Raw genomic sequence first — 27,399 nt, 5'->3', positions numbered from 1 at the left:
GCAGCCTTAGCCCTAATCCCTTTCATGCTCTGAGAGTTTTTTGCCACAAAGCTCTTTCGATTGATCACCACATGTTTTTTCTACCATGTGGAGCTGTGCTCAGCTCCAGGTTCCAGGTTTGCCTGCAGAAAAATTTCTAGAGGTTAGAAATCTTCAAAGTTTGAACGCAAACTTTGGTCCTAGATAAACCAACATTTTTATTCACCCGCAACTGTTCATTTTAAACCATCAGGAAAATTGTGTGGCCTCATGTACCATCCACACACTAACATTGATTTGTCAGTTTCCCATTGTTTGTAATGGATGGCTTTTTTATTTTCTCTTTAATATATGGTACAACAGAACACAAAAGAAACAAGACATCAGATGAGATGGCCTTTAGCGGTCATCACCATATCATGTGACAGCATTTAGTCATGGGGATGTGAAGCCAGACAGCACATGAAGCTAAACCGCTTTTCCTCCAATTGTAGACTCAGGGCAGGATATTCATTAAACAGGTTTAGTCTTTGCTATAATTTTTATCCCTCTATTTAATCTTCTTCATTTTTGTGTCACCTTACTCATTTATATTTATCTGTACGTAGTAATTTTAAGTTATTCTATCTTAACCATATCATTCTGGAGGTGTTGCACATTTATTTCTGAGGAGTTCCTTGCTGCTTGAGCCTAGCTACCAAGGACAACCCAGTGTTGGGCTCCAAAGTTCAGTTCAACATTTAGAGGCAATAGTATCAGGCTTTGCAGGAGCTCAGTCACAGTTCACATGAAAACTATGGCTGCTTCTTCACCACGCAACATCTGATCTTTGAAATAGCTGATTTTCCACATTGGTTTGCTTTTTACATTAGCCTCAGGTTTGTACCAGTGCATGGCAGCCTTAATCATAGTTCCAGTACTAAAAACATGAATGCACACATGATCTTTTCAGCATTACATTCATCATATGGCTTCACCTCTGTTCACCGTTCCGTAAGGTATTTTCTTCCTGTTCACCTGGAACATGATATGATTGGAAGGTTGTAAATGTGCTCAACCTTCAGAAGTTTTTAAAATAATTTTGAGTTTGCGTTAGATGGGGCGAGTAAACGGGGTGTCTCTAGAGTCTTCCCTCACAGGTAAGTAAATTGCTTTGTTCGATGGCATGTGTGGCTGTGGATACAGGTGCTCTGCATACTCCTGCTATCTAGTGTTGGGTCCGGAGTTGTGCGAGTTGTTTTTCTTCTAAAGTCTTTCGAGCCACAAGCTCCTCTTTGTGATAATACGCATGGGCATTGACTCCTTTTACTAGATTGTTTTGTCTCTTCTTTCAGATTTGGACGTGTGTGCCTTTGCTCAGTGTTTCAGCTCTGTTTGGTGCGATTCTTCTGTTATTTACTGTCCTTGACTGTATTGTTTTGTGGGAGCTTTCGCTGGGATTCATTAAACGGACTGGACCGCACTTTGAACTACAACAAGTGTTTGGGCGGGACATCATCCCCAGCATACATCGTCCAGGAGGGGCTTCTGGTGCTATAATGTGGCCTCCAGCTTCACCCTGTCGCAGGGAGCTTTCAATGGCGTTCATTAAACTTAGCGGCCTGCACTTTGAACTACAACACACGTGTGGGTGGGTCATCATCCCCCAGCATACAGTGTTCCAGGAGGGGCTTCTGGTGCTACGAATTGGCCTCCAGCTTCCTGCTATGTGGGATGCTATCACTGGCATTCATTCAACGTACTCACCTGCACTTTGAACTATAACACGCGTTGGAGTGGGACATCATCCCTCCGTGTGTATCAGACATTGAGGGGCTTCTGGCACTATAAATTGCGTTGAGCGTCCCGCTGCACGGGAAGTATGCTGGACCCGCCAGGCTGTGCCCAAGCGAAGACCGAACCCGTCTTAGCCCATCATAGCCCGTTAGAGGCCTGGTTAGGCCCACTCTTTTGACGGGTTCGGATTTTGGATATTAGAAAAGTATGAATTGAACTTGGTATGAACTTTGAGGTTTGAGACCAATATTTGAATTTTATCTGATATTTTGTTTCTGGGGCCAAATGGGGAAAATAAAGACCGATATAGGCGCTGTTTTGGGCACCCGGGTTCCAGTACGTTCTACTGTAGACAATTGTTTTGGTGCGAGCAGTTGGTTTGGTCTTGCATGAAATCCAATTGGCAGAGCGATGACTTTCATTCACGTCTGAATCGTCTGTCCTTCCAATGCCTATTACTTTGCCCCTTCAGAGAACTGAAGACATATTTGAAATTGCGGTCCAAGATAAGTCTTATGGGCCCAAATGTGAGGGGATATGTAGAAAATGCTGGACTGGTAAGGAATAGTCCTGAAAAAAGGGGTCATTCCTTACCGTGTGTATTGGTAATAATGCTCCTAGTGATGTTCTCCCGTCCTTGAGCCCATGGTTAAGAGATGGAAAAAAATGGCAAAAGTCACAGCAGACTAAACCCAAGCAGAATTTGATCGCATCTGAGCTTGGTAATACAGATGTCCTGGGTGCCCCTAACACAGATCTGTGGCATAGGTTGTGCGTTGGTTTTAGTGAATTATTACATGGTAAACTGCAACTGGTGTATGACCAGTTATTCAACATTGAAGATAAATTGAGTGCATTGATGCTACCTGGTGGCGTTGGCAGCAGCTTGTTTCAAAATACATTAGAAGTTAATCATTTGTCTGCCATTGTACGTTCACCATCACTCAGCTCAATATCTGCAGTTGCTGATTCACTCCCTATTATTTCAACAGCAGGCTCAAGACTTTGATTAAATTCCGGGGGTACTGAGTCTGGAGGGGATGTATAATCCTGTCCTGACTTCATCTGTGGCTCCAAGAACGGTTGTAAACCTTGTGGCCGGTGAGGCTTGCAGTCGAGTGCCTGTAACAGGGCAGCTTAAAGCTCACTCACCCAAAGTAGGATGATCCTGAATTGCCACAAGGAGATGGGTGGGAGGGGGGGGGGGGGGGGGGGAGTCAACTATGTTGATCCTATGTGTGTTCGTTTTAGGCATTCATGTGGGTGGGGATGGTTTATTAACTCCCTCTGATGTTGAGGATGTGGGTATGGCTATGACAGGGGCCCATAGGAGCCTAATTAATAGGTTGTTGTCTTGAAATGTAGCTGGACTATCATCGAAGATGTCTAGCCCTGAGTTGGGTGCATTTGTCAACATATATTTGCATATTTCAAGAAACATGGTCAACATCATCAATGTTCCTTCTTGTGACATAACATTTATTAGGAAAGCCATACAAAAGAGTAGGGATTTGCCTGTAGGGGGGCATTACTATTTGGGTTAAAGCCATATTCAGGTGTAGTATTAGAGAAATAGTGTTGGACTCCCTGGATCTAGTGTGCATTTTTTTAACCTCGTCAACTAAGGCTATCTGTTGCATTTATAACATCTACTATAGACCTATAGTGAATAAAAACAGTCTCAACTGTGTTGCAAATGCTGCCTGCCCATGTATCTGAACTCCCAGGGTATGTTGTGAAAAATAGTGGGGGTGATTTTAATTGTCAGTTTGAATCCTTGGACATCCACATGGATTTTAATTCATCTGAGGAAGCTCTACAATGAGAGATCCCTATGTTATCTACCCCCCCCCCGTAAAACAAATTGACTGCTCTGGCCTTGCAAATTAATTCCTTTGTATTAAGAGCATGTAATGGCAGTACTACAGCAGACTAAGGTGGCAGGCATACATATAATACAGAACACCACACAAGTCTGATTCCTTTTTTCTTGATGTCCAGCAGGATTGACTGACATGGTACTTTTAACTTGCCAGGATAGTGACCATAACGTGTTTGCCTTAATGCTTACGAATTTATTTGCAGTTGTGCAGGCAGGTGGAAATTAACCCTTTGATAGAAGATTAGTGGCGGCCTCAATTAGATTAAAGGTTAAATGGAGCTTGTTGTCATACTCAAAATAATTAATTTGTAATATTTATTAGGTGGTCTCGGTAGCGATGAGAGAAATGTTACTATTGTTAAATATGCCTGTGAATCACAGTCCTACTTTAAGTGGGCTTAGCAAACTACATGCACAAATGTTTAAGAGCATAAGAGACCATTTCTGGAGAGAGGTTGGCGGCTCAACAAAAGACGCTGTACTCCAGCATGGTATAATGTGCAATGTAGTGCGACTCATTAATGGGTGCAATGAATACATTCAACAGGTCCTCAATTCAAGAAACTAGAAGAGTATAGAAAAGAGATTATACAGAAAGCTAAAAAAATAAAATGGGAGATTAAGAGATGGGAGAGTCTTCTTGTAGCAGTTCAGAGGAAATATTTCTCTAGCTTTCGGAATATTGTAGCTTCTGGCTCCAGTAAAGGGCTAATCCCATTGGAAAACAATATGGCCATGGCAGATTGGATTGTTCACTTTTCTAGTCTATATTTGTTGGGTGAATGCTTAGATCAATCTGGGATGCACTCTGGTGACAGCACTAAGTTTAGTTGTGATGTAGCCCACCCAATTTGGGGTTCATTTTCATTAGTATATGGTCCCCAAGAGAAGATTAATTTCAGTTCAGAAGAACTGACCATTTTTAAAATTCTGCTTTATAGAGCACCTGGCATAGATCAAATCCCTGGAGATTTATTTTTAGATCAGCTTGATATATGGGTTCCTTATTTTCCTGTTTCATTTAATGCTATTAATGTGGCCCCTATTCCGGCAACTTGGACTGGTGGTGAGATTGCACCTGTATACAAGAAGGGCCCTTGAGATAATCCATCAAACATTAGGCCATTTAGTTTAATAGATAGAGCTCATAAACATTTTGATAGGGTCATTTTGAATCGAGTCCTGGAATGGATGAATGCTTCCGATATATTGACTCCACTATAAGCAGGCTTTAGGGAGCGAATTAGTACATTGGAACAGGTCTTTCGTTTTTTATTATTATATTGGAAACTTTGTACAACTAGTGGGTGGGCGATTATATGTATTTGTTGATCTGCGGTCAGCTTTTGATTTGGGTTCCGTCCCAAATTGTGGCAGACCCTAGCTGATATGGGGGGGGGGTGGGGGGGAGGACTTTATCTTCTAAACGCAATCATAAGGTTGCATACTGATAATTATGTGCATGTTCGGTGTGGGCAGATGGAGGAGTTGACTGACAGAATCCCAGTGGCAAAGGGAGTTAAGCAGGGGTGTGTTTTGTCGCCCGCCTTGTTTTCATTGTTTGTAAATGAATTGGTTCGGGATGGAGACCACTGTGAATCTGATGCCCCTTCCTTAGCAAACATAGGATCCCTCCCCTGATGTTTGCAGATGATACTTTGCTCTTATCTAAAAGTCCTATGGGCCTCCAGAAAATTCTTGAGAGCTTTGACAATTTTTGTAGGTTGAGAGACCTTGATATTAATATTGGCAAGACAAAATACATGATCCACAATGGGCATCATTCTGACTGAGCATATAAAATAGTAGCCCCACATTGCATGCTGTTTAGCCTTAAATTAGATTAAAATGTTGGTGTGGGTCTGTTAAAGATGCTAAATGCCTCACAACATCGTCCGGTCTCTCCAGTGTTGCAAGTTTACAATCATCAGCTGTTGGGAGGTTCCCCCTATGGAGCCGAGCTCTGTGGGTATGGGGATGCCCCATCCCTGATTAAAACTCAGGATCACTTTGTGACAAATGGTGGGACTACCAATGAGTACACCCTTGCTCCCCTTGCATTTGGGTTTCAGGGCTTAAATCCATCCTTGATAAAGCACAGTTACGCCCACTTCTGTTTTGGAGAAGGATATGGGCAACCCCGGAACGGAACTTCTACAAGCAGGGTTTGATGAAGGTTCTGCACCTGCCTAGGGTGGGTGACATTCATTAGATTAAGTATGTGCATGCAACTCTGATGGATATTGGCCTTGATCTTCTCTGGATTATGCTAGAGGAGGCAAGTGCAATTTCTAAAGGGCAATTAAAAATTTCATATTGGTCGCGTCAGATGGGTTTACATTGTCGACAGCCCAGTTTGGGCTGTGTGACGCAGGCGTTTCTTTTAAAGAAAGACGTTTTCAAATTGGAGTTGTTTATGGATGAAATTGATCCATATGTGGCAAGGAAGCTCTTTTTCCAGTTTAGGTACGGGACTCTTACCCTTAGCTCGTACACTGTAAGGTAGGTTAGATTGAGGGATCCTAGTACCAGTTATTGTCTAACTTGTAATATGTGGCGAGAAACCGTCGAACGTTTTATTCTCCTGTCCCGTGTATCATAGCCTGAGAAGGAAGTGGATTGCTCCTTTATGTCGTTTTCTTGGAATAAAGGAATATGGAGAAGTATTCTTCAGGCAGACACTAGACAAATAGTCATTTTTGCCATTTCAAAGTACTTGATGTCGATCTGGAGTATAACGATGAGAATGACTAAATGAACTTTTTTTTTTTATTGTATTTATGTTATGGCCTTTTTAAATTGATGAACATTCGGTCTGTGGATTCTATGATCTTATTTTAATCAGTCTCATCACTATTTGTTATTGGGATTTTATCTTTACTGGACTGTATTTATTAATATATGTGTACATGTATGTTTTGATGACTGACGATATTCGCCAAATAAAGAATGAAGTAAAGGTATTGTTTTCGACTGCGCTTTTCAATTTCTGCGCTTTTCTCGAATTTTGTCATTTTTGAGTCTTTCGACCAACTGCCACTCGGGCGCCGGCCATTCAGGCCTACCTTCCCGCATGTCAGCAGCCCCATCAAGGATGCATTTCTAATGGAACGCACACCTTTCATGTTTTGTCTGCGCTGCCACTCAAAATATCCACACACTGATCAACACCTTGCGTGCAATCTGTGCCTTTCACCCGATCACAAAGAGATCGCCTGCAAATGGTTCTGTTCAAAGAAGACTCTTCGGCACCAAAAGCCTTGTCAGCCTGAAATGTTGCAAAAGAGCCTCAGATAACTCTCCATGTCTCTTATGCCAAGAACATGCACCAGAAGAGCTGACCGCCAAGAAGAGGAGGCCTTCTTTATCGAAGATAGCTCATGCTCCAACGTCGAAGTGAATCTTAAAATGCAGGAGAAACCATCCGTCCAGCACATGAGTACTGTGGCCCCTACTCCAACACCCAAGCCCTCCAAAAAAATCTGTTGCTTGCGCACTTCTGCTGTTGGAGGCCACCGCACCACCGCTGCCGTATGGCCATGGTCAGATCTGAAAAACTGTTTTGACCACCCAGCCCTTGGGCCCGGGGCCGACGATCACCGCAAAGGCCAAGCCTTCACCATCAACCTCCTCTGACTGAGAACATGTTTGGGCATCGACCCCCACTATCGGTGCTGACTCCATCTACCTCAGAGCTGACAAAGCCTCACTAATCCAGAACCAAACTTTCGATACCAAAAGCCTCTGAGCCGTAAGACTCCAGACCGTCTTTGGCTTCTACATCCCCTGTTGAACCTATTCTCAAAAAATTTAACATTCGCTAAAGGTAGATACAGATTCCAGTGGGGACTGACTGCATCATTGCTAATCCTTCCTCTCCTTTACCTTTAAAGAGGAAGCTGACTTTTGAAGAGGCACTGGACCTCCCCCGTCCTGCCAGGAAGAAGACTAAGGGACAAGGCCCCAGCCCTGCCTGCCATTCTCCTCCTATACCACCTCAACGTCCATCACCACTGCCTCCATGTCACCCCCCCCCCCCCCCCCCCCACCCTTTCCTCTCCACCATTGTCTCCCACACAAGACCCACTTGATGTCTCACATCAGTGATCACCTCAGTCGAACGTTAGGGCTTGGGGTGGCCATTAACTGATCCTGACCCTTGGGACATGTACAACACTGATCCTACCAAACAAGACTGATCTATACCCAGGTCATCCCTCTCCACATGAGAATACAACTTCCTACCAGAAGGTTATTGCTAGGGCAGCAGCCTTTCATAATGTCGAGCTGCACAAAACCTCTAGAACAGAACTTTATTTTCAAAACCCTAGCTTCCACACATAGGGATACTCAGTTTTTGCCCATGCTACCTGGCATGATGAGGCACGATGAAGACATTTTCAAGGATCCGGACCGAGCTAGGGTCATCGCCCCTCGGGTGGACAAAATTATATAAATCTGCGCCTTCCACCCCCTTGTTCATCCGGATTCAAGAACACCTGACTTCATTGCTGCAACCACTGCACGTTGGAGAGGGCAAAACAGTCAAGCTACTAGAGATAGCCCTCTCCTAAAGAGGAAAGCAAGCGAAAAGATGGTGCTGGGAAGAGGGTTGCTGCGCAGGCTGCCAATCATTGGCGTATTGCCAATTCTCAGGCCCTGTTGGTCTGTTATGATAGAGCCCATTAGGATGAGATGGAGGAGCTTTTACAGTATCTCCCGGAAGAGCATAGGTAGAGAGGCCAGCAAATGGTCACGGACGGGAAGCCACAACAAACAATTCCATCTGCTGCATTGACCATCAGCTGCACCCTCAACGTAGCATAAAAAAAGTGTAAGGACACTGTAATGTGTCCAAACTCATGGGGGGACAAACTCACTACGGGGGAAGTAAAGTCCTCAAAAACTGTCAAATAAGCTAGCAAATGAGTGACAATCAGACCAATCAATGGTAAGCAGTGAGCAGGCTTTAAACCCGCTGTAGGCTACCAAAATGCTTCACAACAGACAGTGCATGCAGTTCTTAGGCGAGACCTAGCCATCCCAGCCATGGGAGCAAATCGGCGTGGCAGCACTTCCTTCAGGCAGTGCAAGCAGAGAGATGACCGCAAATGGCACTTGTTCAGGACAGGCACAAACGTTTTCGGAGAACAAACTTAATTCCCCCATCATTTAATCATCAAAACACTTGGATTCTAAACAGATCATCTAGAAACAGGGTTTTCAGACATTATTTATTTTTGTGTTCTTTACTTCTGGTTCTCAAGTTGTAGCTTGTGGACCTGCCTACGTTTCTACAAAACCTATTCACTGCATTATTGAGCAGCTTGATCACTTCTAGTACTGTTTAGTTGTAAATCAAAAATGACGCAATACAAAGATTTGCAATTTTAGGCAGGCCTTAATCCATTGTTTTCAACTCCACTTGTGTTGCTTGGCGTTAGTAAGCATGGTGATGAGTTGGTACAAATCAGCATATGAAACTACCGGGAACACGGCCCAGTGACCTCCATCCTCAACCCATGCCTCCTGCTGCAATTGTACTGTCTGATCTAGAGCGTTTGGCCCTTGGCCCCTTTAGTGCAGCATGTCACGTACATCTTTCACTTTAAGCTTTGTAGTGATTTCGGTTTGTCACTGTTGTTCTTTGTCTTTCTTGCTACTATCTTTTGTTTGTTGATTTCCACCACAAATGTTCCAGTGGGAGGTGGCACCAGCCAACCAGTGCAAGAACGGGGAGAGGAGAGGTGCACGACGGGTCAAATTAAGATGTGGCCTGCCTGTTGGTGTCAAATAATTAATTCCAATTACTATCCAACTTTAGTGTGAATGATTAGTGAACCACTTCCAGTGTTTGTCTTAGTCTGTCCTGGGCACATGTATTCCTAGCGTCAGTCCATTGCCTACTCCAGCGCTGGTGTGTTTCTAGCACTGTGCCTAAAGAGGCTATATAGACATGAAGCCATTCCTCCAGATAATATGCTGAGTATTTTACTACCTTTTTTTAATAGAAGAAAGTGCAATTTCAAAAGAGTGAAAATTAGTAGTCTCCTTTGCAAGAGTAAACATTAGGTGTATTTAACTGACATGGGAGTGCTATGAAAAGAAAATATAGGTAACGTGAAATATAAAGCGAAGAATTGTAAATCAGTCTTGTCTGACTTAATTGACAGTGTATTACGTTTCCACTTTTATGAAATTGAGGCAGTACGTGGTGTAGATTGAAAACTTTCTGGGATACAAGTGTATGCTTTGCCATATATATGGAAAAACATGCAGTAGTGGTTGATTGCACAGAGCCATTTTATCAGGATTGAAGCTTGTGATCTTCAGGTTAACCAAGCATCTTTACAACAAGCGTATTGAAAGGCTGAGAAATGTTTCCCTTTCCACCACGGCTTTCCTTTTCCAGCTCACATCAGGCCATTATTTCATGCTCTATCTGAACTTATATATTGGCTTTTTTCATTTTAAATCGGCATACATGCAGTTAATTACTGGGTAAAGCTCCTACAAGGACTAGCGTCACAGTACTTGAAGCAGTATGGTTTGAGAAGGCCGAATGTTGTTCTTTCTATTTCACATCAGACCATTAATCTAGCAGCAACTGGGATGAATGGGCTCTAAGCAATCTTTCTGCTCTCCACTCATTTAGCTCCTCTTGCTCAGGTTTAGCTATTAAATAATCGTACATTTTTGTGCCATGTATATTATCAAAGTGAAGTGAAAGATTTGCTTTCAACCTAAATTAAATACTTAAATATTGTGTATATCACAGTTTGGGTATTGGAAAACTGTCTTGCACCCCATCTAAGACCACAAACAACTGGGCCTGCCCAGAAACATGGCCCCAACAGCAATCCCTGACCTTAGCGGCCCTGCCCACAGCAACATTCTTTGGGAGATATCTCCAGCAGATTGAAACTTAAACCAATGTAGAGATCACCCCTGCGGTGCAAAGAAGCATAACAAGGTAGCAGAAGGGTGACTGTAAGAACGGGGATCCACTGTTAAATATTGTACCTTCCTTTGTCGACTGGATCCTAACCTACAAAGTCTCTCCTCCACCCATGGCTCTGACGTCCAGTGGTATACATGAATAAATTAATGGTGGACTCAGAGACCGAAGACATTCTCATTTTCTGTGCAGTGACTCTTAGGGATCAAGTATGCATGTCAATAAGGCTATTGCGATGTTTACGAGCACTTGTGGATTCAAAGAGTGGTACTGAGGATCTGCGAGTGAAGGTTGATCTGGGAATGGGTTGGAGGGGTTAGGGGGTGTTTAGGGGGTAACATCTAGATGGGAAAGTGTTGTGCAGGGATATAAACAGCGGTGGTGTGTGTATGCGATGTGCAGGAATAGTGCGTGGAGACAGAAAGTAAAGTACAACTTTGGCAGGGAGTTGTGGAAAGAGGAAAGCACTGCACTGCAGACTGCACTGTTGCTAGAGACTGAGTGAAACCCACTTCCAACCCTGCCTATCCTCGGGATTCTACCCAAGATGACCTCGACTCCATTAACTCTGCCCCACCCCACCAGCAGATGCTGGCTGTTTCAGCTGTAAAACTTTACCCTGGGCTTCGTGCTAGGATCCTGGAAAATCACTGCTTACCATCAAAAGAAGATGTACGTTTTGTGAAAACATAAAAGTAAACACACTGAACTTGATACAGAACCCTTCCAGAAATATAAACCGGCAAGGGAGGCAAGAAATAGTACCTCAATCACGTTGAGAGCAGCGGACGAGCACTGATTAAGTTGAACCGGTGTGTGCTTGGTCCCTGCTCCACGGCAAGCATCGGAAGTGATGTTTCTGCCACACTGGCCAATAAAGAGGGCTACCAAGAATAGTGACATAGAATCAGACAAATGGTGAGCTACAGATGTGCTCCAAGCCCTTTTGTGTCTACAACAGTGTCTCACAAGCGAGACGCATGCTCTCGCAGGCTCGACCCTAAACAAAACGACACCGACACGGCCAATGCAATGGGAGCTTTTGCAAGCTTCCACTCCCAGGGGCTTCTTCGTCTCCCAAGTTACAGAGGTACATATATATATCAAATTCCACAGAAGGCTACCTACACTAGGGTTATTACAGAGGTTCCTTCAAGGAAAGTAAGAACAAGGGTGCCTCTGCACTCAGGGCAACATCCACTGCAAAGCAGTGAATACCTAATACTCCATTTCTTCTTCGCGCCCCCTCCCCCCCAAAAAAAACTGTCAGGGACAGACTACAGTTTTTTCACCTAGTCTGGAATACCATCACCACAGACAAATGGGTATTAGCCATTATCAACCATGGCTATTGTCTGGAGTTCATTACCACACCGCCCAACATTCCACCTCACACTCACAAGTTATCGTAGGAACATCATACACTTCTTAAACAGAAGGAACAAGCCCTCTTTCTCAAAGGGGCCATAGAACCCATTCCTCTTCAACACCTAGGCTCAGGAACGTACTCCCTATACTTCCTGATCCTCAAATAGGACTGGTCTCTAAGACCAATATTAAATCTCAGACCTTTAAACAAGTACATCCTATCAGAACGTTTCTGTATGGTCACCCTACAGGATGTCATTCTGCTTCAACAGGGCAACCTTATGGCAACATTAGACCTAAAGGATGCCTATTTCCACAAACCAATACACCCTGCTCACTGCAGATACTTATGATTTGTCATAGAAGGCAAACATTATCAGTTCAAATTTCTTCAATTTGTGGTGACTACCACACTTGAGGTATTCACAAAATGCCTGGCAGTGGTCACAGCACATCTGCGAAGACAAAATGTCCATGAATTTCCCTACCTGGACAGTTGGCTCATCAAAGCCAGCACACACCAGCAGTGCCAACACACATTCAGATGATAGTGGGTCTAACTCATAGACTAGGGTTAACCATCATCGTCCCCAAGTCTCACTTTCAACCTCTACAAGTTCAGCCTTACTTGGGAGCAATCTTAAACACAGTTAGGATTAGCCTACCCAAATTATGCTTCTATTCAGAACTTTCAAACAACTCTGCCTCAGTTCTTGGCAAACCACACACCCACAGTAAGGACGGTCATGGGTCTGCTAGGTATGATGGCTTCTTGCATTGCCCTAGTTCCCCTCTCAAGGTTCCACATGCGTCCTCTGCAGCAATGTCTAGTTTGCCAGTGGTCTTCCGGTCACCTGAAAGACTCAGTGCTGATAGACTGTCACACTCACTGTTCTCTGCAATGGTGGTACAGCAACAACCTGTTAATGGGGCAACCTTTTCTGGACCCTGTTCCTCTCATCACTCCCACCACGGATGCATCGCAGACTGGTGGGAGTGCCCCACCAACAAGACAATACCAGGTCTTTGGGATGCCAGGCATCTCTACACATTAACTACCTGGAGCTTCAGGCTGTCTACCTAGCAGTGAAAGCTTTTCTTCCTCACCTTTCTCACAAGGTTGTCCTAGTCCAGACAAACAACATGACAGCCATGTATTATCTACAAAAACCAGGAGAGAAGGGCATGGTCTTCACACCTGTCTCAGACCACATGGAAGTGGGCTCTTCACCACAACGTTCACCTGTTGCCGGTATTCTTTATGGGAACAGACTTTGCAGACCTGTTCAGCAATAAGTCCATGAATGGGAACTCCACCCACAAGTCCTCCTTCCATACTTTGGAATGAGGGTGGCGTCCCCTCAGATCGACCTTTTCGCCACAGCAGAAAACACAAAATGCTCAAACTGCGCTCTAGGTACCCACACCCAGTACCCAAGGGCAAATCACTATGGATGTGTTAGTGATATTTGACCAGGCTTTCCCACCTCTTCCTCTCATTCCATTTCTGGTTCGGAAGATCGAGCAAACGTCTCTTATCATGATTCTTGAAGCTCCCACTTAGGCACGTCAGCCCTGCTTCACAACACTGGTAGTTGTGTCAGTGGTTCCTCTCGAGAAGCTCCCCAAAAGGGAGGACCTTCTCGCTCAGAATCGAGGACAAATTAGACACCCAGATCCCAAAAGCCTCAACCTAGCAATTTGGATACGGACGTCATAGAGTTTGGCTACCTTCCCTTACCACCAGAATGCATGGACAATCTCAAGGAAGCACACAGAGCCACCACTATAGCCTTCTATGCAGCAAAATGGAAACGTTTTGTTTGCGTCTGTGAATCCAAATAAATAGATCCTTTAAAACCCACGGTGCAAGACATTGTCGCTGCTTGCTTCACTTGCAGAAAGCAAATTTAGCCTACGCTTCCATGCAGTTACACCTCGCTGCATTGACATAGCCTTTCTCATTGTTCAAAATTCCTGTCATCAAGGCTTTCATGGAAGGACTCAAACAAGTTGTTCTGCCTCTGGTTCCTCCAGCACTCTCCTGGAACCTTAACATTGTTCTCACTAGACTCATGGATCCCCCACTTGAACCTCTACACTCATGCCCACTTTATTTTCGTCCATGGGAAGTGGCATTCTAAGTTGTCATTGCCTCACTCAGGCGTGTTATTGAACTTCAGGCTTTAACCTCAGAAGAACCTTCCTTCCAAATACATAGAGGCAAAGAGGTTCTTTGTACCAATTCCTACCTAAGGTAGTTTTACAATTTCACCTCCATCAATCCATTGAACTCAGTTTTTTTGCTGCAACCAGATTCCGTTGCGGAAAGAGCTCTTCATGGCCTAGATGTCAAAAGAGCACTCTTGTTCTACATAAGTATAACTAAAACTTTCAGGAAAACTAAATAACTCCCTGTAGCCTTTTCTGCACCTCATAAAGGCCACTAAGTATTCAAATCAGGCATAGTCAGATTGATGGCCAAATGTATTCACACATGCAACATTAAGACCAAAAGACCCTTTCTCCCAGTCCACTGTGAGCTACTGTGGCCTTTCTTTGAAAGGGAGCTACTTTGGCCTTTCTTTGAAACATTCCCCTAGCTGACATTTGTAGGACAGCTACATGGTCTACACCACACACCTTCACGAAGCACTGCTGTGTGGATATTTTAGCACACCTAAAAGCCAGTGGAAGTTGAGCAGTGCTACATACCCTTTTTCAGACTACTGTAATGTCCACAGGCTAGCCACTGCTTCTAAGGAGGGACTTCTCTAGAGTCTATGCAGAGCATATGCATCTGCACCCACATATGCTATCAAACAGATTGTTACTTACACTGTAAGCATCTGTTCGTGGCATGTAGTGATGTTGATTCACATGTGTGCCCCTGCCCTCCACCCCCCACACTTGTGGCCTTTGTTGTTACATTGTACATTTACATTTAGCTTGGTCATTGCTTTTCTTGCACATACCTTACACTACTTTGTCCCCCACCTGCGGGAAAACAATCTAACAATGGAGTTGATGTACATGTGCAATATCGCAAAAAGGAGGAGTCCTTTGACCTTGTGACTTGAACGACTTCTTCGAAGAAAAACAACTTGCACAACTCTGGACCCAAGTATGCAGAGCATGTGAATCTACAGCACTACATGCTATGGACTGATGTTTGTAGGGTAAGTACAATAGTCCTTTTCCCAGATGGTCCTGTAATTCTGAAGCAGTAGCTGTAAAATCAAAGTAATCTTGCAGATGTGTTTTGGAAGAACATTTGCTTCCATTAAGCACAAGTGACCCTTCAAGAAACAGTAATTTGTATTTAGAACTCATGTAGCATTTTTGCACAAAGGTGTAATCACTAGTTTAACTACATTGTGAAAGTTTCCATTTTGTCCAGTCTAGTAATGTTACTGTTGAGGTTTATAAAACCACTTTGTGTTGTATTTTTAGGAAATTCAACAAGAAACGGATATACCAGAAAGAGAGCTTGTGCGGGCCCTGCAGTCTTTAGCATGTGGCAAACCTACACAACGAGTTCTTACAAAGGAGCCAAAGTCAAAAGAGATAGAAAATGGTCACGTATTTACAGTAAATGACCAATTCACCTCTAAGCTACATAGGGTTAAGATACAAACAGGTTTGTTCCAGTTTATATTACTTCTAATCATTGAATGCAAATGTTTTAGTTACTTAGAAGACCATATTTGGAAGAGCTGTTTTTCATCATGTGCTGCTCTAGATAACATGCTGTGCATATTTCTATCATTTATCGTTGGGTGAGGATGTTGCAGCTTGTGTTTTTTCCCCTCCAAAGAAGTGGTTTCAGTTTCAGGGTGGCTCTTGATACTCCTATTTATCCACACTGCACCTACAAAGACTATACCTTAGATTTTTTTCTTCTTCCATTATAGTTGAACATGTCTTTAAGTCCTATCCTTTTCCGTTGCATTATAAAAGACATCAGAACGCTAAGCTGGACCATCAGAGGATCCTGTTAATCTGTCTGCTTTACATTTGAAGTGTACCAAGAATCCCAAGATAAGCTCATACATGAATGTTGTGTGGTGGGAGGTTATGGAGAAAACTTCAAGCTCTCCCTCAACTGAGATAACAAGTTCCCATGGTCTGACCAGCATCAGGTCTGTAACGTCTGACTTTGAAGGAACCACAAAAAATCTGCCTGAATTGCCTTTCAGTGCATAAAGACAATTCAGCACCTACGTGGCAGATGGTGAACACTTTACAGAGTATAACTTTGAGACTTTCCTGACTGACAGTCTACAGCTGGTCTAGGTGCACTTGAAATGTCCTGTGCTATCGGAGGCACTGAAGCAAAGTGACACCTTTAAGAAGGCCATGCTACAGATACTAGGTGTTCTTCTGCCTCCGTCTGGTGTGTCTCCAGTCCCCAAGGATCTGAAGGGCCCCTCAGTCTGATTACTTCCAGTGGATCGATCCGTCTTCAGTGCAGTCTGACCCCCTTGAGCCCAATATGGGCTCCGAAGCTGACTTCTACTCTAGCTCCATTGGGCCCTCACTCATCAATACCAGTGCCTATACAGTCAGGGCCAGAGGACGATCCGGTACTGGTTCCGATGCCTGACCCCAGACTGAATTCAGCTGATCATGACTAATGCCATACCACAAGAGATTAAAAGTGCATCTGGTCTCCATCCAGCATAACATTGATCATGGGCCTGTTCTAGGGTGTGTGCCATAACTCACTCCTTTGTCTTTTTGGCTCTGGTTCTTAGCAACGTTTGCCACCACACAGATGATGCTGGTGATGGAGGAGATGGGAATGATTTATGCCTTCATTATGACGATCATTTTTACATGGAGTTACAAGAATCCAGTGAGCTTGATACTTGCTCATAACCTTGGCTAAACACTCTATTTGGGTGTCCAACAGAAGAGTGCTTCATTTCCAGTAGTAATTGGATAAACAGCCAAAGTCTTCAACCGTTAAGTGCTCTCTATAGAGATTAAGGCACGTATTATTAAGGAAATCTTACTGCCTTGGCCAGCCACATGTAAGCCATTGCTTCCTTTCAATTAGGCCATCAACCAATACCTTAATGGACACCTGGTCAAAGCCTTGTTTTGCAGCATGAATAATTTCTGGATTCACATGCCGTGCATTATTCCATGGTTGAGTCCTGAATCCAGTGTTTGTCATTTGTTTAGTGGTGTGTGTGTGTGTGTATTTCTTTTTTGTTTACGTTGACCATTTGGCTGTTACTCGTGGTAGCTATTATCAGATATTATTTTTTCCCACCACTGGGTTTGGGATGTACAGACACGAGCTCTGGATGGAGAAGAACAAATTACGTTTTTTTCTCAACGGGGAAAACACTGAAAAGAGGACACCAAAAGGAGGAAAGGAAGCCAACAAACGATGCTGAGGAAAGACAACAAAAAACACTAGAGGGTGTTTTTTCACTGGGACAACACACGAGGGCCACATACTGCATGGGTCGAAGAATGTAAAGTCTGTATGGAACACACCCTTTCCATTTTTGTCCTAAGTGCAATCACAAATTCACGGAGAGAGAGACTGCCACAAAGTCTGCAATCTCTGCTTGCCCAGAGACCATTGAGAGTAAGACTGTGGTGCTTGCTTTCAGCCCAGGACCCTTAATAAAGATAAAAACTGGTAGTCACACTACGCCATGGTGCAGTCTCAGGAAGCAGACCCGGCAGAACATTTCTCCATCTACGAGTAGACCCCGAAGTACACCAAACTGGCACAAGAGAAATTCTCCAACACCTCGCAGAATGTTGAAAGAGTTGTGACGCCGAAAATAAGCTGCATACGAGGGCCACAATCAGCAGGGAATAACACTGCACTAAGATGCTGAAACCAAAAGAACTGAGTTGAAGCACTCCTAGTCCTCGCCATTGCCACAGTCCGGGGGGGAAAAATATAGAAAAAGAGCCTCACCTACCAAACAAAAGGCGATTGATGACTGCAAGCCCTCAAAACTGACCCAGCTGCCAAAAGGTAACCTTGGGGGGGGGGTGGAGGAGAAAGAGTCCCAACAACTGGACACCTCGGTGCCAAAAAGAAGGCTATCAACCATCGCCTGCAAGAGAAAGAAGAGGCTTGAGGCCACGATGGAGGCACTACTTAAAAAAAAAAAAAAAAACAGTTGGTCAAAAAAGCCCTGAAGGCATATAGAATCCCTACTCTTCCTGCTCAGGTGAAAGACCTTCCACAGATGGAACCAAAGAAGGCAACTTGAACTGCCCACTAACTCCACAATCTGAAGAGGAAATATATGCCTATACAGATAGAGGCATGGTACAATACAAGACTGAAATATTTGGTGTCAAAGACATGATGGATGAAGGGTATCAAGACATCAATACAGATCTCCCAGAAGAAGGTACTGATACATTCCCCTCAAGACCTTCCCTGCTAGACAACATGACAGCCTACAGTGGGGTCACCAAGCGGGCGGCAGACAAATATGGGGTAAAGTTGAAAGATCTGGCTGAATCCTGCTTCTTGCGGGAAACACTTTTTCCCTCAGAAATGAAAATCAGTACCTTTCCCTGCTGCCGAGTATCATTTGAGCAAGAGAGAGAAGCATTCAGAGAACCAGCTATGGCCAAAGTCATGACGCTCCGGGTCGAAAAGGACCCAGCTTATAACAGGGGCACAGTCAAGGCAGACACCACCTCTTGAAGAAGTGCCAACATCCCAGCAACCATGAGACTCCTAACAGATAGAGAAAGCAAGTGATTGGGAAAGGCAGGTAGATAGGTGGAGCGCTGGACAGCCACACAATGCCACATAGCCAATTCCAACACACGTCTCAACATATACGGCATCCAGCAATGGGACAAAATCAAGGATCTGATTCAACACGCACCAGATCAGTACAAAAAGAGGGCAAGCCACTGTTTCAGTCACCCCATTCCTTTTTAGGTGAGGGACATGGATCTGACAGGCAGAGTACGACCTACAAGAGTACACGTCTTCCCAGTACGTCTCCTTTGGACAACAGCCAGCAAACTTTAGCTTGCCATTATGGGCACACAACAACCCTGTTGAAGGCAGGACCCAGCATTTTCTCCAAGGGTGTTGATCCAGTCCATCCAACAGAGGAGTCCTTCAAATAGTTCAGCATGGCTATGCTTTACCCTTTCTTTCTTGTCTGCCAACACTTCTTCCACATCAAAGCGATTCTCGGTGTGAAACCTGTGCATTCTGTTGCAAGAGGTTCGGGTTTTACTTTCCAAAGGTGCAATCAAAAGGATTCTCGACTCAAAATAGGGGGGTTGCTGTTCTCACAGTTTCCTTGTACTGAAGAAGGAAGGAGGCCTTCGGCCCTTCTTAGATCTTCAACTTCTAAATGCCTTCCTGCAGAGGACAAAATCAAAGTGTGTGCCGTGGTCCAGACATTCTCTGCCCCGCACCCAAGCAACTGGGTGGTGCCATTGGACCGTCAGAACACGTTTTTTCAATCTCACAGAAGGTACCTGTAATTCAAGGTAGGCCAGGCACTTTTTCAGCTAGCTGTGGTCCCCTTCGTCCTCACCAGCACCCCTTGGGGCGCTCAGTGGTGGTCGCTGCCCTTCTTTAGTGGTCTGGATACTAGTTTTCCCGTAACTTGATATCTGACTGTTGTAGGCGAGCCCACCATCAGCAGTCGTAGACAACAAACCTCTCATCATAGGGTGTCAAGGCCAGTAAGCCAAAGTCCAACTTACTTCACAGAGGCTTTCTTTCATTGGAGCTGCCCTGGGTACAATACAGTTCAGGGCCTTCCCTCTGGTGCAACAAGTCCAGGGCATTTGGGCCATTATACTGATAATTCAATCTTATTCCTTGTCTTTGTAAGTAGATCTGAGGCTTGCACACTATTTAGAATTCTCGACCATCCTTGTTGACTTTGCCAGGTTGCATATGCAGGCTGTGCAATAGAATCTACAGTTTTAATTGGCCCAGCACATTTTCAGTGGGCCCAGCACCAAGGAAACCTTTCAGATGCCTTTCGGATCTCGAAGGAGACTGCACATCTTCTGCAGTGGTGGGTACTCCATCACAATTAGACCTGCAGCTGGAACCCCCTCCCTTCCCTGATGGTGATGACTGATACGCCACTGCTGGTTGGGAAAATCATTTGAGGGAGATGGCGGTTATAGGACACTGGTCTTCACTAGAAGCCTGACTCATCAACGTGTTGGAGGTGCAAGCCATTCGCTTGGCCTTGAAGACCTTCCTGAACTTCATCAAAAGGAGGCTAGTGTAGGTTCTCAAGGACACCACCGCCTCATGTTGTTGCAACACACAGCACATTGTGGGGTGCTGGGCCCTGTGCCAGGAGGCTCTGTGCTTTTAGGGTAGGTTGGAGAGACAGGGCATCTCCCAGTTCACAAACCACCTTATAGGGACCTTGATTGGACATGTTCAGGAGATGGGATCTGGCACACCACAAATGGTGACTACATCTGGAGGTGGTGGAGGGCATTTTTTGGCAGTGGAGAGCTCGGCTAGATCTCAATGTGAGTTTTGCAAGTTTCCTCGAAGACATACTTGGAGATGACTTCCAGCTGGAGTGGAACTCGAGACTTCTGTGCGCTTTCCTGCCTCAACCTCTCCTGCCCAAGCTCTGAAAAAAGATCAAGACCAACTGGGCCCAAGTCACCCTAGTAGCTCCAGGTTGGTCCAGTGGAGTGCCGTACTCTGAGCTTCTGAGCATGAGCATCTGCCGCCATGTCAGATTGGCACTTCAGGCTGATATCGTGTCTCACCAATGATAAGTGTCCTCCATCCAAATTTGGACCTCCATTCATGGAGATTGAGTGGCGGCAGTCAACTGCATTTGATCTGCTGTTGAAAGTGTTGGATGTCATCATCTCTGCTAGACACACTTTCTCAAAGTCCAATTATGCTGGGCCTTTGAACAGATTTGTGGGCTTGTGAGGAATCTGCTAGATGGGCCATTACAAGCAAAGCTGTTAGATGTTCTTTTGGTTGTTTTGTCTCAGTCGACAAGGCCTCACCGTTGGGCACTATTAAAAGTGAATTGTCAGCCCTTCTGGCCTTTCTTTGGCAGACCAGCTGTCCTTGGTTCGCTCTCCAGATGTGAGATTTATTAAAGGTTTTGCGCACCTGTTCCCTCCCAAACAGTATGTAATGGCAAAGTAGTACCTTAACTTGATCGTAAAGTTTCTCATGTGCATGCCTTTTGAGACGATCTGTAGTTGCTCGTTGCCTGTGCTGTCTTTAAAGACGACCTTTCTCGTTGCGGTTACATCAGCTTGTCGCATAAGGGAACTCTAGGCATTTTCAGTGCAACCGCTGTACCCCTCCTTTGTGGATTTTTTGGGGTTTTGGATGCTGAGGGGGACATTCTTGGCATAAGGTTGGACTTCCTTTCACATTCAGCAATCTATCACCCTACCTGTGCTCTTAGCTCTCCTATGCACATTGTAGCTCTTTACAGTGTGTTGCTCTCCTATCCACTGGCCAGCAAGCAGCCCCTGGAAAGTGTAGAGAGTCCTTTTCACCAAGGTTGAAGGCAGCTATCACTGTGCTGGCTTGCGGAGTGCCTTTCCGTACCTGCCAGTCTGTGACATTGGTATCAGTGTATATATTCTTGAAGAACTTCTGCCATGACCGCAAGGTGTGGCAAGAAGGACGTTTCACCCACTTTTATCATCTAAAAAATATAAAACCAATTGTTAATGCTACACATCTGAGGGCACAGAAACAGTCATATTGATGTTGGGCGTGCATAGGAGAGGCGCTTATATGCAGCTCTACTCTGTCACTTCTGGGGCGTTGTAAAGCCACATGTCGCCACCTAGCAGCACACAGAACAAGCATTGTCATCAAAAGCTTTACAAATCCAGTCTGGCCCCTGGCTATTGTTCTAAGGTCAGAAATCTGCAATTAGATGGAGTATCCATGAAAAAGAGCATCACGGAAAGTAAGTAACTTGGTCACTTTTGGTTTTAGTATGACGTTTACATAAGCATATTTGTATGTTTTCGATCTTCTGAGAAGAACGAGATTCCAATAAATAACCAGAATATCTGAGACCATACTTTGTTTTTCTGGTATTATCACTAGACTTTTTACATTTGTTGCCTCTGAGCAAGTTTTAGAAAAGTAGCACCATAATGATCCTTCCACAGAAGGCTCTGTTCTTCCCAGTAAAAACAGATTAACAATGGGACAACACTGTTTTTTTAAAAATATAAACATGACCTTTACCACATAAACAAGAGGTAAGAAGAATGATAAATATTGTCATATAGTGCATATATTTAGGTGATATGTATATTACTTACAATTAAATCCACTTTTTGAGAAGATTGTATGTTTCAGTATTTTAAAGGTATCAAAGATATCAGTGGTATGGGACGCAAGTGCCATTGTGGAGTGACACAGGCAGGCAAGTTGTAACCCTTTGAGGTCACATTTCACAAGTGTGTTTCATGGGCAGTCTACAAAAGGTCGATTGAGGGAGTTAGCTTTAAGGTCATTTGACAGTGACTTTCAGCTGAGGTGCCAAGCAGATCGAATTAGCTGAATCAAACTGTCACACACGATGTCCAGGATGTTTTGAACAGTGGGCTATAGTCTGTCTGCAGGGATATAGCTATGCAAATTTGAGAGCCATAGGTTGGAGAGATGCTATGGACAGGGTGAAAGGCTGGTTCTGAAGTTTGAACAAAGCCTTGCTTTAGACACAGTAGTTTGGGAGAGGTCAGTATTAATCAAGGAGGTTTGAAGGTGTTAAAGGTGGCCAAGAACTTAGTCAAGGAAGGAAAATGCATTGAGTGCTTTGTCGCCTAAGAGACTGTTGAAATAGTCTTTTTTTCCTTATGACGCATGCATTAACCAATTTATAAAGCAGCAAATATCCCTCTATGATTCATCTAACCTAATAGATATCATGAGTGTTTGACTGTCAAGAAGTCCAATCACAAGCAAATAAATGCTAGTAACGATCTGTATCTGGTCAAAGGTCCTTCTGTATACATAAATTAAGAATTCCAAATGTACGTATAATGTACACAAACAATCTACAAAAAACAACAATGGTGCTTTGTGAAATAAAGTGATCACACAGTGCAGTGTTGAGATAGTACAAAAGGTGATCATAACACATGCATTAGACAATGCAAGAGTCCATTCAAGGGCTGGATTTAATAGGGCTAGCTTGATTTATGCCCGTTAATGTTGATGGCATTTCAGAGGTAACTGCAAAAGATCTGCGGATGTGGTTAACAAACCAAAATTTGGTCAGTGGCAGACCCTTCTCCTTTCCCCAACCAGCGCTAACTGTATTGACAGATGCATCCCTTCTGGGTTGTGCCAGCCAACTTGGAGAAGTGGAGGTAAGAGGACTGGCCTCCAGCGGAATCTGGACTCCACATCAACTTTTTGGCGCTCGGAGCAATCCGGCTGGCTTTGAAGGCCTTTGTTCCTCCAATTAGGGTGAGGCTGATACAGATGTTCAGACAACAGCACAGCCATATGGTATTGCAACAAACATGCCATGGTGGGGTCGTGGACCCGTTGTCAAGAAGCGCTGCACCTCTGTACATGACTGGAATGTCAGGACATATGCTTGGTGGTTCAGCAATCTCAGATGTTGACGTCTAACGAATCGCAAATGGCGTATCCATCAGGAGGTGGCACAAGTTCTCTTCCAAGAATTGGAGGAGCCTTGGTTAGATCTGTTCACCTCTGTCAAATTTGCAATATCAGCTGCTTTGCACCCTGAGTTTTCAAGGCAACTCTTGCACTGAGATGCTTTTTGTCTCTAGTGGATCTCAAGCTTCCCGTATGCCTTTCCGCCAATACCACTCATGTCCGAGTTCTCAAGAAGATCAAGAACGACCTGGCCAGTCATTCTTATCAAAAATTCAAAGCGGTCCCTGTGGGAAGTGTAAGCCTCGACTTCCACAGCAGTAGTATAGACAAAACCTCCCTGAGGGTGGGTTGTGTAAATTAACTTTGTTAAATCATTTATTTTATTCTTTTTTTTCTCTTATGTAAATCGAGGACTTTTATACCTGATTTATCATCTGTCATTCCAACATCACTTCAAAATTGAAAATATTATAAAAATATATACAGAAATATAAATATATCTATATATATTGAAAGTCAGGTTCTTACAACATCTTAGAGCTATCAAGAATCATGATCCATCTTACCCCTTAGCTAAACATTTTTGGGATGTACATGAAGGTAATTGCAGCTCTTTAATATTCTATGGTGTTAAAACCATTGCTGCCCATCCCCGGGGAGGGAACAGAACTGCGCATTCGAGACAAACTGAGTCGAAAATGATTTTACTTCTAGGCACAGAACACCCCTGGGGTCACAATTTGGACGCAGAGCTTCATGTCCATCTGTGAGATTTTTGATCTCTTTTTATATATATATATTTTTTTATATATATATTTTTTCTAGTAGAAAATATGAAATTCATTTGATTTTTTAAATATTGCTTTTTAGGATCCCTTATTGGTCTATGACATTTCCGGATTGTAATTTAGTTTATTTTGTTATTTTTATTTTTATATATTAATTCACTTTAGGGTGTTACACTCATCCAATTTATCTTTATACTGTAATATATGCCCCTGGGGGAGGCTAGCGGTGTGTATATATATTTTCCTGTTGCTGAATTTGTTGGGTTTGTTTGCAATTTTCTAATTAATGATAGGTTTGCCTATGATATGGATATATTAACTTTTTTCCATTTTAGAATATATTAATATTCAGAGGATTAGGATTAATTTAATGAATTGTATTATGATCTATTTAAAATGAAATTTTATATTGTTATTAAGAGTAATGGAGATATTTATATAAATTGTACAGAATTTTGGTTATTAATATCTATTTATATATTTGTTCGTCCTGGACATGACATTTATTGGTATCTCCCTCTTAGAATTGATTGAATGTATTTTATCTATTTAGTCACCTATTTATAGCTTGTATATAGATTGAATATATTGTAATTAATTGACAGTATATATATATTTATATATTTATTTATTTATATATCAGGCTTTTAAAACTATTAGGTAAAAAGTGGATAATATGTTGACATTAAGAGTAAAAAAGAAAGAGAAAAAGAGAAAAAACCACATATATAGGAATTTCCTTTCCTTGTATTTAACAATCATTAATTGTGATTATAATTACTTTTCATGTATTTATAGGCAACCAGACCATATATGTGATATTGCAGTACAACATGAAAGAAATATATAATGTCACATTTGAAGTCTTTATCCCAATCAGAGCACAGGATTAGCAGTCTTTTATTTTCAAACTTAGAATTGCCACGTTACAAAATGGCCGCTCTGTTTGTACTTCTCTTGAGTCATGCAGTTAACAACAAAGAAGGACCATATGGTTTAAATAGTTGAGTGTAAAAATGGTTGCCAATGTCCTGTTGAAGGCTCCGGCCGAAACGCGTAGACATTTGGTTGGGACAGCGTGTGTTTGTTCGTTTATGGTGGGCACATTATTGATTTTCTTTTTGTGCCTGTGTACCACTTTTTGCGGATCGATTTCACCTGCATTTAAATTCTTTTCAATAAATAGCAGCCGATGAAATTATTCAGTTCGATGGCATCTGTCGCTGTAGATACGCATGTTTTGCAATAGCTCGCCATCTGGTGTTGGGCCGGAGTGTTACAAGTTGTTTTTCTTCGAAGAAGTCTTTCGAGTCACGGGACCGAGTGACTCCTCCTTTTGTCTCCATTGCGCATGGGCGTCGACTCCATCTTCGATTGTTTTTTTCCCGCCATCGGGTTCGGACGTGTTCCTGTCGCTCCGAGTTTCGGAACGGAAAGATAGCTAATTTCGGAAGATTTTCGTCGGTATTGTTGCGTTCGGGATCGGCGTAGTTAGATTCAACACCGCATCGAAGATCGAAGAGCTCCGGTGCCCTTCGGGGTAGTTTTTCGATCCCCCGTCGAGGCCTGGTCGGCCCGACCGCGTGCTGAAGAACGCCGATGGAACGGACCCCGTTCCGTTTCTGCCCCAAATGCCACAATAAATACCCCTATACAGACCAACACTTGGTCTGTAACCTGTGCCTGTCACCTGAGCACAGTGAAGACACCTGCGAGGCCTGTCGTGCGTTCCGGTCCCGAAAAACACTCCGAGACCGTCGAGCCAGAAGACTTCAGATGGCGTCCGCGCCGACAGCCCACCGAGAGTTCGAGGAACAAGAAGAGGAAGGTACCTTCTCGATCCAAGACTCAGACTCCGAAGGATTCGACGATACACAAACCGTGAGTAAGACGTCGAAAACCACACACAGGAAGATTTACAAATCCCCAGGGGACGCCACTGCCATCAGGCCATGGCTCCACCCATAAATTCGGTGACCGACCGTCGGCACCGAAAAAGGCCCAAACAGTGCCGAGATCGTCCGACTCCGGTCGAGACACCGGCACGCAGCCTTCTCGGGACCGAGAAAGTGCTGGAGACAAGCCACGACACCGAGATGCCGGTGTGGACACGGCTCGACGCCGAGACAGCGGCACCGAAGAAGATCGACGCCCAGAGGTTTCGGCCCCGAAAAAGAAAAAAGTCACCTCGGAGCCGAAAAAACACACAGACAGGGTTTCGGTGCCGAAACAAACTGCAACCGACCCAGCTTCAGGCTCTTATACAGAAGAGCACTCGCTAACCTCCCAAATGCAAAAGCATAGGTTTGAGGAAGAGCTACAATCAACTGATGTGGACCATATGCAAAAGCGTATTTTCATACAGCAGGGGACAGGAAAAATAAGCACCCTTCACCCCATTAGAAGAAAGAGAAGGTTGGAGTTCCAAACTGAACAGACACCACAACCAAAAGTGGTGAAAAGAGTTACCCCACCACCCTCTCCTCCGCCCGTGATTAACGTCTCACCAGCACAAACTCCATCACACTCCCCAGCTCACACCACCATAAGCCAGGGTGACCAAGATCAAGACGCATGGGACCTATACGACGCCCCAGTGTCAGATAACAGTCCGGAGGCATACCCTACGAAGCCATCTCCACCAGAGGACAGCACCGCGTATTCTCAAGTGGTGGCTAGAGCAGCACAATTTCACAACGTAAGCCTCCACTCAGAACAGGTCGAGGATGATTTTTTATTCAACACACTCTCCTCCACCCACAGCTCATACCAAAGCCTGCCTATGCTCCCTGGTATGCTCCGGCACGCAAAAGAAATCTTTAAGGAGCCGGTCAAAAGTAGGGCTATCACACCAAGGGTGGACAAAAAGTATAAGGCGCCTCCTACAGACCCGGTTTTCATCACTACACAGCTGCCACCAGACTCTGTCGTTGTAGGAGCAGCTAGGAAAAGGGCCAACTCCCACACATCTGGAGATGCACCACCCCCAGATAAAGAAAGCCGCAAGTTCGATGCAGCTGGTAAG

At 44.0% G+C, this 27,399-nt stretch overlaps 1 protein-coding gene across 1 annotated transcript in view; it reads left to right on the top strand.

Annotated features, from left to right (window-relative positions):
• CUL3 (cullin 3) overlaps positions 1–27,399 on the top strand; it is a 335,007-nt gene that overhangs the window by 273,330 nt on the left and 34,278 nt on the right. The window contains exon 14 of the mRNA XM_069213488.1: positions 15,417–15,603. Within this exon, the coding sequence (XP_069069589.1) occupies positions 15,417–15,603 (187 nt within the window). The remainder of the gene's footprint in view (positions 1–15,416; positions 15,604–27,399) is intronic.

The sequence above is a fragment of the Pleurodeles waltl genome, chromosome 11 (genome assembly GCF_031143425.1).
Source record: "Pleurodeles waltl isolate 20211129_DDA chromosome 11, aPleWal1.hap1.20221129, whole genome shotgun sequence".
Lineage (NCBI taxonomy): Eukaryota > Metazoa > Chordata > Amphibia > Caudata > Salamandridae > Pleurodeles > Pleurodeles waltl.
The sequence above is the reverse complement of the archived record's forward strand: the minus strand, read 5'-3'. Positions and strand labels throughout refer to the sequence as shown.